We start from the raw sequence: 15477 nt of genomic DNA, 5'->3' as shown, positions 1-15477 counted from the left end.
ATTTTTCATACAAATAATTTTATTAATCATATATAATATATTATAAATAAAATATTACTATATTTATTAATATATTAATAATTAATATATCCTATAAAAATATATTTATTAGTCCTATAAATTATTAATCCTATAAAAATATATTAATTGTTATTATATAATTAATATTTTATTTATATTTATGATATATTATTTATTAATATGAATATTTATTTTGATTAAAAAAATAAAGTAAATTGAAGTAATATATTAAATATTTTATTATATAAATATAAAGTGTAATAAGATATTTTTACTCTAATTTAAAATTATCATTCAATCAGAATATGATAATAATATGATTAATAATATATTATCATGTAATATATATCATAAATATAATATATAATATTAAATATAATATAATATTATATATACAATATTGATATAATATATTAATGATATATTGATATATCAATTTTTTACTAGACTGATAGATATTTTTATCTTTATATTTCAATCCAAGATCACCCCAAGACAGTTTGATCTTGAATTCTCGACCTTGAGGATGACTATCCTATTACTGGGTTGGGGATGATTTAAAATCACTGTCATGTAAGATCATCATGGTACAATCAAATACAAGAAAAAAATAATTTCTTTAGTTCTTGGTTGAAAGTAAAGAAGAAAGAAAAAAAAATATTACAATCTTCTTTTACTATTATATTTTTGAAAGAAACTCAATAAACTCAAGAAAAGAATCAAGAAAAGATTTTATCTCTTAATTTTTTTCCATCTTTTCTTTTGTTTTCGTTAATTTTTTCCATCCATAGGAGTCTCAATCGGATGAGAGGCTGAAGTAAATTTTAAGATTAAAATATAATATTAATTTTATTTTTTATTATTAAAAGAGTAAAATAGAAAAGTATAAAAGATTCATTAACTCATAATTTTTTTATCTCTTAATCTACTTGATTTGTAAGAAAAAAAATTATAAATTTGAGGAGATTTATATTCTCTTTATTATTATTATTTTTTTTATAAAAAAAACTCCCAACTAAGAAAAACTATTGACTTTCTCTTTTATTCTTTTCTCTTTCTCCTGTTCTTCTCTCCCAACCAAAACCTAAATTTACTATTTCAATGGAGTAAATGGGGGCTGGAAGCCTCTTCCATCTATCCGATGAAAAAGGATACAATTTAGTTATTACGTGCCCAATACTGAAACTTACGTGAGATGTGTCTTCAATCCGACTTGTTATATTCAACTTCATCTTTTTTTTATCTTTGTCAGACAGAAAGGAGAAAAGGAAATAGAGGCAAAAAAAGAAAAAAAAAAAAAAAAGACCAGATATAATCTTCTTTCGTCTTTGTTGGGCAGAGAGTAGAAAAAGAGGCAAAAACTGGGGGCGGGGTGGGGGGGAGCTAGGGAAGAGAGAAGATGAGAAGTGAAGGATGAAAGGCGTTGGAGAAGCTTAGGAACCAATTGGCCCAACACGGCCACTTTTGTCTACCCAGCCCATCCCATGTCCCTTCCTCAGTTTTCTTGTCTCAGGGACGAAGAGAAATTCTTTATGCGGGTGGTACAGAACGTACGTACTGATCGTGATGATTGACACACGTATGGGTGATACGTAAATTTTTTTTTTTTTTGGATCCCATATATGAGCCAACCATCCAGGCGGTGGGCGCGGTTGTGCACCGCCCGCCGTGCACAAAGAATTTCTCCAGGGACGAATTACCAATTTGCCACGCTAGCCATCATAGTTTCAATTCCAGCTTCCGATCCGTCCATGCGCGTCGTACACATGTTTTTTTTTTTTATGCGGTCAGGGATCTGAAATCCACGTGCGTTTCACAGCGCCACTATATAAATGGAGGGGCGCTTTTTTTTTTTATCGGCTAAAATTGACGGTCCATAGCGCCCAATGTAATCCAAACTCGAGACATTATTGCCTGAACCACGCCTAGGTAGACCAGCGCGAAATCCTAACTCTGCGCGTGTTTACTAAAGCGCGTATCTGGCTTGCCAGCTGGCATGACACGCAACGCCAGAGAGGACCCACCGCCATCCGCCTTCTATAACTTTGTTCGAACCCGTGCCATCGTCTCATATCGCTTATCAGCGAGAGGACAGGAGAAGAGAAAGAGAGAGAGGGAGCGAGGGAGACTCGCTCGCCGAACTAGGGTTTCGATCGAGAGTTCTGGTACTCCATCTCTCCGCCACTCTCGTGCTTGCGCTTTGCTCTCCTTTCTTTTTCTTTTCTTTCTTCCACTTTATCTGTTTCCTCGTCTAGTTAGTGTTTCGATCAAATGCCAGAGGAACTCCTGTTTCTCTTCTTTCTCCGCATTCGTTGTTGAAAATATCGGATTCTTGTTTCTGTCTGGATTTTTACCGACTCTTGGAGGTCTCTGATTATTGGTTTGCTTTTTCTTTTCGTTGATCAGTATTCTTGATTTAACGGGTGCAGTTGTTGATATCCTTCAACGCTAAGTAGATGGTGAAGAAAGTAGATCTGCTGCGGTGATGCTTTAGATCACGGTGCCTTGAACCTATTTGGTTCCTCCTTTTCCTTTGTTATTACTATTTGCGTCTCAATTCCATTCGAATTTTTATCTACGGATTTTTGATCAAGATAGGGTTTTGAGCAACTGTTGGAGGGTTTTGATTCTTGCTTTACTTCTCCTATTTCTTGATTCGTACTATTTCTTGATTCGTACTCTTTGATATCCTTCCTGACACCTCTCTTTCTTTTTTTCTGGTGAAACACTCGGTCTTATATTGTTTACTGATCACGATGCTGGAAGACCTGCATGGAATTTTTATATCGCAACTTCTTTACTTCTTTCCTTTTTTTTTTTTGGATGGTTGGTGAATTTGGTGACTTCAGTGTTGCAATGCTTGAGAAGAATTATCGCACTGCAGTTCTTTTCTGTGCTTGATGAAATTATGATTTCTCATAAAAGATTTGACCTTGTTCTGTCCCACAGATGTGTTCAGTTATCCAATGTTGGAGGGCTTACTCCACACATACGAAAGCTTGAACACTTATATGGATATTTTATATTCTGGTTTCTTTCCTTCTTTCTTTTTCTCTGCGCGTGGTAGATCTCATATTTCTTGTAAAGATTTGATCTTTTCTTTTTTACTAATATTTTCTGTGATTTTAATTTTGGGAGGCTTGAGTGGAATTACTATATCACGATTTCTTTCTTTTGCGTGTTCAATATATTTCTTATTTATTGTAAAATATTCAGTATTTAGCTATTTTATTGATCTATTTGGTGATCTCAGAATTAGTCCGGTTGAGCAGAATTGTTCTAGTGGAGTTCCTCTTTTTTGTTTCTTTACCATGTTTGATAGATTTTATCTTTCTTTTAAAGAATTTGATGTTGTGCTATTTTACTGCTGTGCTTAGCAATTTTGATGTTAGAATGCTTGAACAAGATAACTGTTTTGCGGTTCCTTTCTTTCTTGATTGATAGAACTTATAAGAATTGAACTTGGTAATGGCTCATGACTTATGAGGAATGTATTTGGTTCATGGTACCTTGAATCATATTTGGTCCCTCTTTGTACTTTATTATTTTTATTTTTACTATTTTCGTTTCAATTTCATCAAAATTTTTATTGTCAGATATTTGTTCGAGCTATTGTTTTGACTGACTGTTGGAGGGTTCTGATTCTTGGTTTACTATTTCTATTTCTTCATTTGTCTTCTTGATGGTAACTGAATGGAGGTTATCATGATGTAATGGGCTCATTGCTGGTGCCTTTAAATGAGTAGATGGTGAAGAAAGACAGAATCTTGAAGCAGTGCTGCTCTGTGACATGGTACCTTGAAGCATGTTCATTTTTTCCCCTCATCAAATTTCAATTGTAATTTCCGCTCTGCTTGTTGGAATATGATGTTCAGTTGGTATCTTTTAACCAAATGTGGAGAAGATTTACGAACAAGTAGGTTATCTCTGTCAGAAGGACCTCTGAAAACCCAACAATTGCAGCATGCAGAGATGCTGAAATTTATAGAAGGAAGATTTCTGGTGAAAATTACACTGTTTTGAAGAAAATGCAGCCTGTTTTGATCTTTTTTAATTTAAAAAAAGAAAAGAAAAGAGATGGTACTTTTGATGTCATTGGACTTGGTTTTAAAACATCTTCTGATAATACCTCATTTTTTCAGTTCCTCTTACTCTATATTCATTCTTTTATGTCTTGACCTGCAACTACAGTAAGCAATGTACAAACATATTTCTGTGAATGCAGTATTACTGTTCTTTTCGATATAGAAAATTATCCCTTTCTTTTCTTAGTTGTAATGTTTTGATATGGTTGTTATAATTTTCTTGTGTTGTTTTGTGATGGATCTTTCTGTATGATCCTTCTTGTTGATTGTCATGGAAATATTACTTGTGATGTAAAGAATCGTTAGACATCTCACATTAGCAGTTGTTTTGGTATGATGTGAACTTTACTGCTAGATGTGAAATTTTGCTGATGGCTTTGGCCCAATCAAGCTTGGCCTTACCGAATGCTCCTACTGCTCCCCCTTTGAGTGTAAGAGGTTCTTGATTCACAATGGTGGGCAATCCTGTAGTTCTTATGCCTGTGCCTAGCGAAGAAAGACAGAAACCTGACTTTCTTCTGTCTTTTGAAAGATTCAAACTTGTGTTATTGTACTCAGTAATTCGCACCGCCTGAAGACGGGCATGGAATTGTCTTATTGCAATTTCTTTTCCGTGCTTGAGAGGTTTCCTATTTCTTGTAAGATATTTTTGTGTTGTTTTACTGATGTATTTGCTGATTTCAATGTGGGAATGCCTGAGTAAAATTATTGCATTGCAGTTTCTTTCTCTCTTTCTATCTTACTTTTCCGTGCTTGATGGTTTTTTCTTAAGTCTTCTGAAAGACTTGTTCTTGTTCTGTTTTATTGATGTATTCAGTGATTTCAATTTTGGACTTATTTGTGCACAAGATGTTGGAATGCTTGGATTGCACTATTCTGGTTTCCTTGTCTCCTCCCTTCTTTGTTCTTTGTGCTTGATAGGTCTTCCATGTAAATGTTTTATCTTGTACTATTTTACTAACATATCCATTGATTTTATTGTCTGGAGGCTCCAATGGAATTATTGTATCATGATTTCTTTCTTTTATATGCTTAATAGATTTCTCATTTATAGTGAAAGCGTTGTCTTTTGCTATTTTACTGATTTATTCAGTGATTTCAACACTGCAATAGTTGGATAGGATTGTACTAGTGCAGGCTTTCCCTCTCCTTTCTTTCTTCCTTTCCACGTTCAATAGATTTCTTCTTTTCTTTAAGGATTCACAATTGTGTTATATGTTTAGTGATTTTAATATTCAAATGCTTGAAGGGAATTATTTTTTCTTTCTTTCCTGAGAGGTAGAACTTTTCATAACTGAACTTGGTATTGGCTTCTAACCTGCCAGAACTATTAACTGATTTTTGTTAATAGAGTCAATTCTTTAGTCCTTATGATCTACGGAGGGTTTTTATTCTTTATTCAACTGATATTTGTTGATTTGTATTCCTAACTCAACAGGTGCGGTGCTGTTCCTTTGGACTAGTAGATGGTGAAGGAAGAGAGGATCTTGAAGCATAGTGCTGGTTTACTTCTTGGTTCCTTAAAGCAAACTTGGTTCTTTTACTTCTATTTCTTGATTTGTACTCTTATGGTAACTGAGTGGGAGATTGCCATTATGTATATATATGGTGAAGAAGGATATGATATCGAAGCAATGCGGGTTTAGGTCATCTACCTGTTCTTGGTTTCTTTTTTTTTTTTTTTTGGTGAATGAAGAGAGGATCTTGAAGCATAGTGCTGGTTTACTTCTTGGTTCTGAAAGCAAACTTGGTTCTTTTACTTCTATTTCTTGATTTGTACTCTTATGGTAACTGAGTGGGGGATTGCCATTATGTATATATATGGTGAAGAAGGAGATGATATCGAAGCAATGCGGGTTTAGGTCATCTACCTGTTCTTGGCTTCTTTTTTTTTTTTTTGGTTTTGTTTTCATATTATGTCCATTGTGATTTCCAGTCTGCTTTGAGGAATATACTGCAGTTTTGGCATCTTCAACAAATATGAAAGAAATTTTTAACCAAGTAGGGTTATCTTGATCGGAAGGAGCTAGCTCTGTAAATCCAACAAGTAGAGCACGCAGAGATAGTGAAACAAATGGAAGGAAAATTTTTGGTGAAAATGTGCCCTTCCCTCTCTCTCTCTCTCTCTCTCTCTCTCACACACACACACACACACACACACACACACAGTAATTTTGAAAGTAGTAGATTTTGGTGCAGAGTTTTTCAATCTGAATCATGATGGTACCTCACCTTTTTGTTGCCTCTTGTTATTTATTCTTTCATGTCTTGATGAGATGAAGTCTGCAACAAGAGGAAGCAACGAACAAGAATCGTCAATGTCTCTACCCTTCCTGATGGGCAGGTAAACTTTAGTTCTGTTGCTGGTTTTTGACGATAGAAAATTTTCCCTTTTTTTGTGGTTGTAATATCTTGATATGATTGTGTTAACTTTCTTGTGTTGTTGCATGATAGATCTGTTGTGATGTATGTGATTTTCATGAAGAAAATGCTTGTGATCTAAGTATTCAGAGAGATCCCACACAACGCTCTTTTTGGAAATTTTCATGTGTACTTCTACGACGAGATGTGAAATTTTGCTGGTGATTTTAAACCAGCCATGATCTTAGCCTCAGCGACTGCTCCTTCAATGATCATTGGAGGTTCTCAACTATTGGATTGGGCCACTTTCTCACATTGATTGATGCTCTCATAGTTCCTATTTTTTATATTCTTGCTGAGTATTCAGAGAGATCCCACACAACACCTTTTTGGAAATTTTCATGTGAACTTCTACGGCTAGATGGGAAATTTTGCTGGTGATTTTAGCCCAGCCAAGATCTTAGCCTCGCCAACTGCTCCTATTGATTTTTCGATGATCATTGAAGGTTCTCAACCATTGGATTGAACCGCATTCTCACATTGATGGGTGCTCTCATAGTTGCTACTTTTTGATATTCTTGCTGAGACCTCTCTTTTCTCTTATGAAAGATTTGATCTTATATCATTCTACTAAACTGAAATTCACCATGATGGAGGCCTTGCATGGGATTTTGTATTGCCATTTTTTACTTCTTTTCCATGCTCAATAGATTTCTTGTTTCTTATGAAATATCTGTGCTGTTTTACTGATGTATTTGGTGATTTCTGTGTTTGACTGCCTAACCAGAATTATTTCATTGCAGTTTCTTTATCTCTTTGTAGCATTCCTTTCCATGCTTGATGAATCTTTTATTTCTTGTGAAATATTTGATCTTATTCTGTTTTACTGATGTATTAAATGATTTCAATGTTGATGGGCTCATTTCACATGTAAGAAGTTGGACCACTCAGATGGAATATTTATGCCCAATTTCTTTCGTTCTTTTTTTTTTTTTTTCCTTTCTTAGTCATGCTTGATAGATTTCTTAAGGCTTTGATGTTGCTCCATTTTACTATTCTGTTTAGTTATTTTATATTTCTATTTCTGGAAGACTTGGATGGGATAATAATTCTATTGTTTCTTTCTTTCTTTTCCTGTTTGACAGAACTCTTCATTATGAACTTGGTAAGGACTTTTGACTCGTGAGGAATAGTAACTGATATTAATTGAATCAATTGTTTAACCCTATTTTGATTTTGGGTTTCTTTCGGAGAAGTTTGAAGCATCTACATCTATATCCATCCATCTTTTTATATATGTATAAAATTGCTTGAGGCCATATGAGATTTTATTGGCAGGTTTCATATGTTAAGGTGCAAATTTGAACTGAAAAGTGATTTTTGAATGAAATAATAGCAGTCTATAAGTAAAAATATTATTTGACACAAATTTGACAGCATGGATATACCTTGTTATGATTGTTTTTCTACTTAGCATCTGGGCATGTATGATGAGAAATAATTATAGAAATGCTGAGGTGAGATGTTGGAAATTTTAGAGATGATATGCATAGTACAGTAAGGGTATATGTGTTAGTGAAGAATGAAATCATCTTGAATATACTCACATGAAGAGAATGTATAGCAGAATTTCAGGACACCCTTTAAGGAGAAGTTGGTTGATATTTGTTGAATGATTGTAAAAGAATTAAGAATAGTGTAAGATAACCTTAAGCTGTCAGAAGGGATTTGGAAGGCATATACCAATGGTGGATGCATGCTTTTGCAGAAAGCTAGCGCTATAGGATACGTAAAGCTTATCCCAAGTAAAGATGAGCATATTGATTATGTTTTTCCAGGAGAACACATGAACTGGTTGTTCTATTTTTATTTTTCAAAAGAAAGGCTGGGACAATATTTTCTGATCTTAATGATCTGTCACATATTGTATGGCTTATCTTTTTTGGGAGAAACAGTGAACTTTGCCTAGAATGGGACCTAAAGTTAATAAATAGAGAGACAAAAGGGATTTTACTTCTGCTGTTCTATAAGGCTGGAAGGGAAAAGAAACAACAACTAGAACAAGTACAACGTTGATGATGATGATGATCATTATTTTGCATGGTGACCATTGGATGATTTCTTGGTCACTGTATATAGAGATACGAAAGCGGGCCTACATATTATACATGAAACATATTGTGGCATTTATATAAAAACTTCTATTTTTCATGTTTCATATAGTAATTCCAGAATGAATCATGGGACACAATAAGCAATATGAAGTCATTCTGCAACTTCAAAAGTACTACTACTACCTTCTACCCCCCAAAAAAGATACAAATACTAAAAAGAAGACCAACTTGGGAGAGGGGGGAAGCGAGGAGGGGCAGGGCAGGTCATGAGACATATATCAGCTGTCATTGGTCCTCCTTATATATATATATATATATATATATATATATATATATGTATTGCTTTTGAACTGTCATTCTTCCTCTTTTCATCTATATTCTTCTCATTATGCTCATCTATACTACTTTTATTTGGAGGAAAAAGTAAAAAGGTAGCTGAAGGGGTCATCCCATAAAATTAATATAGCTAAGAAAAGCTATTTGGGCGGTTAGGGTTTTCTATAGTATTCCAAATTGGAGGTTGGTTGAGAGTTGCAAGCTAGGGTTCTTTGAGCCCTTCTGCTTTGTAGATGTCTCAAGTACAGATGCCAAGGACACCATGATGACATTCCTTATATTCAAGGATGGTCCAGACAATCTGTTGCCGTGTCATTAACTACTGAATCCAGGCAGCTGTGTCATTAACTACTGAATCCAGGCAATTCCAAAAGGACTGCTCTATGTGTTCATGGATGGCAGCACCCTCTTGTTGCTCAACACTTGCCTTGTTTTCATTCGGAGAGAAAATAGATGGTGCATTTGCAATTCCATGGTAATAGATCTCACAGCAATCATCACCAGATATCAGCTGTCGTCGCTTATCCTCAGGTTCATATCTATCCATCTCATTGCATGCATTTGAGTTCTTCTCTTTAAGCTCCTTGAACATCGAGGACCTTAGTAAGAGGCTTAGTGCGGTGGGAGAGGATCTGTTGCATGAACCACTGCCAAACATTTGGTGGGACGTAAATTCTTGCTTACATTCTGAGTTCATGTCTTCCATGTAGTTGTGGTGCAGGAGTGGCTCAGCCTCACCATCCCAAAGGATGATGGAAGGCTGCACCAATTGGTGTACACCATTGGAATGATGCTTTTGGGAGCTACTCAAAGCGTCGTCCCCTCCTGGCCTTAGCCATCTGATATATGTGCTCAAGTCGAAGTTGGTCACAGCATGAATCCCACGATATTCTATTGCTGCAATGTCGTAGGCACGGGCAGCCTCCTCTTGGGTGCCTGGAACAAATGGAGGGTAAGGTCTTTCCCCCCGAGATGTCAATTATACTTTAAGAAGTGACGTGTACAAGCCTTACTGTAGGTGCCGAGGTAGAGGTATCTGTTTCCGAAATCCCTTCCAATCCTTGCTTCCCAGCTTCCATTATGATGATGCCTGGATCAAGTTTTCCAAATAATTTGTACTACTTTCTTTCTTAATGATATATTTCCAAACAAAATCGTGTTGTGTTGCGTATATTTACCTTGCAACTCCTCGATACTTGGAGACACCTCTTGAGAAACCATTGCTCTTCCTGTTGTCAAAGCAGATTATCATGAAGTTATGGATTAGTTTTCAGAAGGAAATTCAAACCACTAAATAAAAGGTATGTGAGCAAAAATTTGATCAAGTACCGTCTTATTGAAGCTAGATACTCTTCTTTTGTTACGTTCTGCATTATTTGAATCTCTTTCTCATAGTTGGATATCTGATAATGTACTCAATTGATCAGTAACAATGAGCAAATTAATCTGCTTCTGATTGGCAATTTTGCTGAACATACACACACTGTGTATGACAAGTATTAGTTCTAGAACATTCATAATAATTGGATTCATTGTCCCGTAATAATCCTAATTGCTTGTACCTAATTCATTGCTCAAAATGGTGAAATCTTGGGTACTTGTTGGCTTGAGATTAAACTAATTAAAACAATCAAAGCCTTTTCTTTCATTCTCAAAAAAGTCATTGTAATTTGCAGTGCAGATAACATTAAAAAAGAATACAATAAGCCACCCAATTGCCATTCATCTTTAGTCGTCGTGATTGATAGATGCTTCTTTATTTGGATGGCTTTTTCCAAAGAACACAGGCAGGCACACACAAGGTTTTCCTTCCATTCAAATTTTAATGGGAGTCGGATAAGTTTCCTGGAAATACCGGGAAATTTGTGAAAGTGGTAGGTCCCCAGTACTTTATTGCCGCTAGATCGTATGCTCTTGCTGCTGCTTCCTCCTCGTTATAGGCACCAAGATAAACTGCTTGTATTGGCAGACAGTTCCAATGCCCAAGAAGAGATAACAGGATGTTAATATGAATATAATATATATTTAATGATATTAAAGATATAGGGCAAGCCCAAGTCCTTAAGATAATCCAGAAGAATTATGTGGAAAGTTTACCTTGCTTTCCTTTCTTCTTTTGTGTCGCATTCCAAGACCCCTTGTCCCACAAATGGGCTTCAAAACGGCCAGTCCATCGGTGCCTGTCCAGTGAACTACTGTTAGTTTATGGTAAAAGATAAGCAATTATTAAATTTTCTCGTAAGCTTCTTCTGTTTCGACAAAAAATGGATCTGCACCAGTGTGCAGCATCAATAAATTGGTAAATCTATTGTTTTCTATGATTAGCTATCTTATCTCTGTTTATCTATTGGCCATCTCTTAAAATACCCTTTTCTAATTGACCATTAAGATGCTATTGGAGAATTCACTATTGACCTACCAGCTTATCTTTTTACTAGTCATAACGAAGATTCACATATTCTAGCAGACTAGCACTCACCACCTGCTCTTTCTCACAAGTTGCGTGCTCTCTCTCTCTCTCTCTCTCTCACTCTCACGCACATTCATGCACACGCGCACCGCCCAAAGGATAAAATTCCTCACCTGCTAACCCCTCGAAACCTTGAACTCCTTTTGATGGTGCTGGTTGTGGCAGACTGATCATGCATCGGTCCGTTGGAAACATTTATAGTTGATAGCAGTGCAGGTCCGCCGCGCCTCCTCTTAACACACTTCATTCCATCAGGACCAACCGATGCTCTCACAGGCTGACCTGAGAGGTGCTTCCCATTGCTGTTTAGCTCACTCTTCACCGACACATTCAATTGCATTCTTCCTTTCTAATAACGGTCCCCCTAAAGCTCTCAGTGGCGGCAAGTAACCTCACGAGGATGGCTGGTATGAGCTTTCTAGACTAGACAGGCGTAATGTATATGTGTAGATAAGGTTAAACTATGGTTTGTGTGTTTTTGTTTTTAGCGGACAGCAGGAGACGATGATTTCAAGACTATTTCTAACAAATATGTTTTGTCCTTTGTGGGACTGGCTTTAGTACAAGAAATATATAGGAGTATATTTATTCCGAAGATGTAACGAAATTCTCTAATATGCCAAGAGAAAGTAGAGGAGGTACTTTTCCAAGTTCGTCGAACAGATTTCTTTTTTCACTTTATTATGTTGTTGGTTTAATGATCAAGCGGTTGATGATTGGTGCGGGTGATCAGCACTCACAAGCCCCAGAGATTTGTAAACAATATTTAGACATGCAAAATTACATAACCATTTTTGTTTCAGGGAAAAATTACCCGACCTCTTTGCATTTTGTGGCCAAGTATTCTGAGCCATACCTTGGTTGTATCACAGCCTGCACCTTTGAGGTCGCTTTCTCTACGACGGTGTTAGAAAGCCTTTTGGAACCACTTCACATAAAATCACCCAGGAGTCATTGGCTAGGCCAGCTGGACCAAGAGAGCTAAATACTTATTAAAAATCGGACTGTCTTATCCTAACAATCAGATATCCAATGCAATTCCACGATGTAACAAGGCTACAAAAGGGAAAGTGGATGCATCCACTTGGCATATTAGAGGAAGAAATTGTTGCATAAATTCGAGTCCAAGCCCAACGACCTCTACTTTCTCCTCGCTGGCACGGCCATGTAGGATGAATTGTGCATGGCTCTCGAGGATGCGTCTGCTGGGACGAAGAATGAGGTGAGGCAGACGTGACTTGAAGCGCATAAACGACGTTTTTTTTTCTTTTTGATAGGATAAACGACCTTCTTGAATGAATCGCCTATTCAACTTCTCTTTTATTTTTATATAAATCTTGATCGTTTGCGTGTTTGATAATCTACAGTCTGGCCGAGGACATGCCAAGCTCGTTGCTTCCAATGCATTTTGTTGGTAATATGTTTTTGGATTATAGCATACTATTTATATCAATGCTTTGTCCATTGTAGACTAATTTCTTTTTTTATTAATACAGTGGGGATGCTATTCTGAGGGTTCAACTATGGAACCTTTTTATATGATGCGTTGAGAATAGGAGCGCAAAAAACCAGTCCTTTTTTTTTTTTGATGAAATCGACGCTAGGGAGACTTGCCTCCTAAGCCACTAGCTTTGTTGACAGAGAAGTGTACAACAGGAGCAGCAACATGAAACAATGTACAGAAACCAGAAAACCAAGATCAAAGTATGCAATCAGCTACAATGAAAAGAGAGTATGAAACAGTGAAAGTAGTCTGAACAGCGAGAAGAATTGGAAGGGCAGACCTGGTCGAAACAGAGGAAATAGTCTGATATAATGTCATGAAAGACATGTTCAGAATTACGACGACCAGAAGTAAAAAAGGATGTAGATGGAAATGAAAGGTAATTAATAATTTTGAAAATAAAAAAAAAAATGATATAAATAGAGATGGAAGGAGATTAATCGAAGATGTGGACGGAGATATGATTAGATTAATCTGAAGATAGAATCCTAATAGATAAAGAAGTGGGAAAAAAAAAGACAAGGGATATTGAGAGGGCAATATATAATTTTTTTAAAGAAAAATTAATTTTTCATAAATGTGATTTTTAACTTGTGGTACTGCATTTGTAAAAAATGGGGGACAATTTTACGTAAGTCACATTTTGAGAGATTTTAAATGTGATCTAGAATGACTTTTAGATTGTAACCACATACTAAAATTCTACTTTTAGATCTGAAATTACTTTTGACGAGTAAAAATATATCTTCAAATATGTACATAATCTACGGATGGAGAGAAGCAAGGGTTGTCGCTGCAAGGATGAAATAGCTTATGCAAAAGAGATCTTAGGAATCCTTTCCAATTTTTCTCAGATCTTACCAAAGCCAGTTAACTCTTTAGAACCATAGAGAATTGACCGGTCATTTAGAAAATGCATGACTTTGCAGGCAATAGCAGTGGCGGAGGAGACGAGGAGCTTCTACCGAGAAAAATGTGTGCATTCCTTTCCCGTCAGCAGCTCCAAAGGAGGACAGCGATGACAATAAAGATAGTTGCTGTTCTTTAGGAAAGAAAGCATGGATCCAATCACTGCAAAGGTTGCACGCATCACCTTTGGGAGGAGGCAATGCAAGAGAACGGAAGATGGACCATAGATTAACTGATAATGGACAGGAGGACAACTACCGAAAATATTTTCTAGTTTTTCTTTTTCTTTTTTTATGTTAATCCTGTTGAGAAGACGCAAAGACAACATTTGATTGTTGAAAAGGCCTTGATTTTCCAAAGAGTCTGGGCCATTTTCAGATTAACGCCTCTAGTATTTTTTTTGATGAAACGGTGGAGAGAAGCAGAGGAAAGTCACCAGTTGAATTAAGCTGCCAAATGCTTCTGTTACAGTTGAAAGAAAGCTGGAAGTCAGCCAAGATGGCATGCGATTCTTGGCAAGGGTAGAGCCACATCTGAGATTCCATATCCTGCGCTTTAGATTAAAAAAAAATATCAACAGTACCAGATTTATTACGGGCGCAAGGCCCGGTAAAGGTGGGGGAATCAGCTAGGATACGAGAGGAGCATTCAAGCAAAAAAAACTAGTGTGAAGAATTTCATAAGGATCAAATCCGACCAAACCATGCTAGTTTTATCAACAGACCGTGTTATCGCAAGTTTTGCCTGTAGAGGTGAATTTCACTAATTCATGCATGGCCTCATTCCGGTATCAATTTTTTTTTTTTTCTTTTTTTTTTTTTTTATCGTATGTGCAGCATCACGCATGAGCATATGGGATTATTTACAAGGGTACAGAATTTTTTTTTATATATTTGAAAGGATATCAATGAGACTCCCACTATACCTACGATGAATAAAATATTCAATAAAAAGTATACTTTTTAGAAAATATTGAAGATTCATATGGTTAATTTCTGTGAACCATGCGGTGACGTCAAGGATAAGATGCAATGGCCCTGCAAATTGCATGGACACGGTTTGCATCCACACGTTTGAGTCACCATAGAAAGATTCATGGAGGCCGCTTTGGATAATCCCCGTCTGATCATCATGAGCCTGATGGGAGTTCTCGACTCCGCATGATCTGCAAATCAAACGGAAGCCATGATCCATCCATGGGGACGTAGTAATTGCTTGTGGACCCCACCAAGTAATCGAGTCAAGCGCAGCTGTGGTTCTTTCCGCTCGTAGGGCTGAAATCGGATGGTGTACCAGCATATCCATATCAATATTTATCAGAAATCGGATGGTGTACCAGCATATCTATATCAATATTTATTTTATCTGATATATATATATATATATATATATATATATATATATATATATATATATATATATATATATATATATATATATATATATATATATATATATATATATATTATTTGAATGTAAAAATTTATATCAATATTTATTTTAAATAAATATAATATAATTTAGATATTAAAAATATGAATATAATTATAGATATTATATAGATTATTAAATTTTATGATTATGAATTAAAGAGATTATTAAATAAATGATAAATCAAGTTAATAATATATTTAATGATTAAATATTTTTTTAAAAAATTAATTAATACTATATAAA

General features: G+C 35.7%; 1 protein-coding gene and 1 long non-coding RNA gene across 13 annotated transcripts; one reads left to right on the top strand and one right to left on the bottom strand.

Moving 5' to 3' along the window:
- The first annotated feature begins 2031 nt into the window (after positions 1-2031).
- LOC105040329 (uncharacterized) lies at positions 2032-14183 on the top strand. 12 transcript variants are annotated; one of them, XR_012140246.1, is made up of 4 exons: positions 2194-3814; positions 5545-12609; positions 12755-12801; positions 12884-14183. It is a non-coding gene; the product is annotated as an uncharacterized lncRNA (long non-coding RNA). The 12 variants fall into 12 exon arrangements; XR_012140247.1 differs by lacking the exons at positions 12755-12801; positions 12884-14183 and adding an exon at positions 2088-2186 and having other exon boundaries at positions 2428-3814; positions 5545-12037; XR_012140248.1 differs by lacking the exons at positions 12755-12801; positions 12884-14183 and adding an exon at positions 2093-2186 and having other exon boundaries at positions 2451-3814; positions 5545-12037.
- LOC105040353 (ethylene-responsive transcription factor WRI1-like) lies at positions 9885-11632 on the bottom strand. The gene is made up of 6 exons (XM_010916833.4): positions 11501-11632; positions 11015-11097; positions 10773-10870; positions 10247-10320; positions 10096-10146; positions 9885-10007 (listed from the first exon to the last, which is right to left on the bottom strand). The coding sequence occupies exons 1-6, from the start codon at positions 11563-11565 to the stop codon at positions 9893-9895; spliced, it is 486 nt and encodes a 161-aa protein (XP_010915135.3). The 5' UTR covers positions 11566-11632; the 3' UTR covers positions 9885-9892.
- Positions 14184-15477: the final 1294 nt, after the last annotated feature.

Source organism: Elaeis guineensis, chromosome 3, assembly GCF_000442705.2.
Source record: "Elaeis guineensis isolate ETL-2024a chromosome 3, EG11, whole genome shotgun sequence".
NCBI classification, from domain to species: Eukaryota; Viridiplantae; Streptophyta; class Magnoliopsida; order Arecales; family Arecaceae; genus Elaeis; species Elaeis guineensis.
This window is presented reverse-complemented; position numbering and strand designations above follow the sequence as displayed.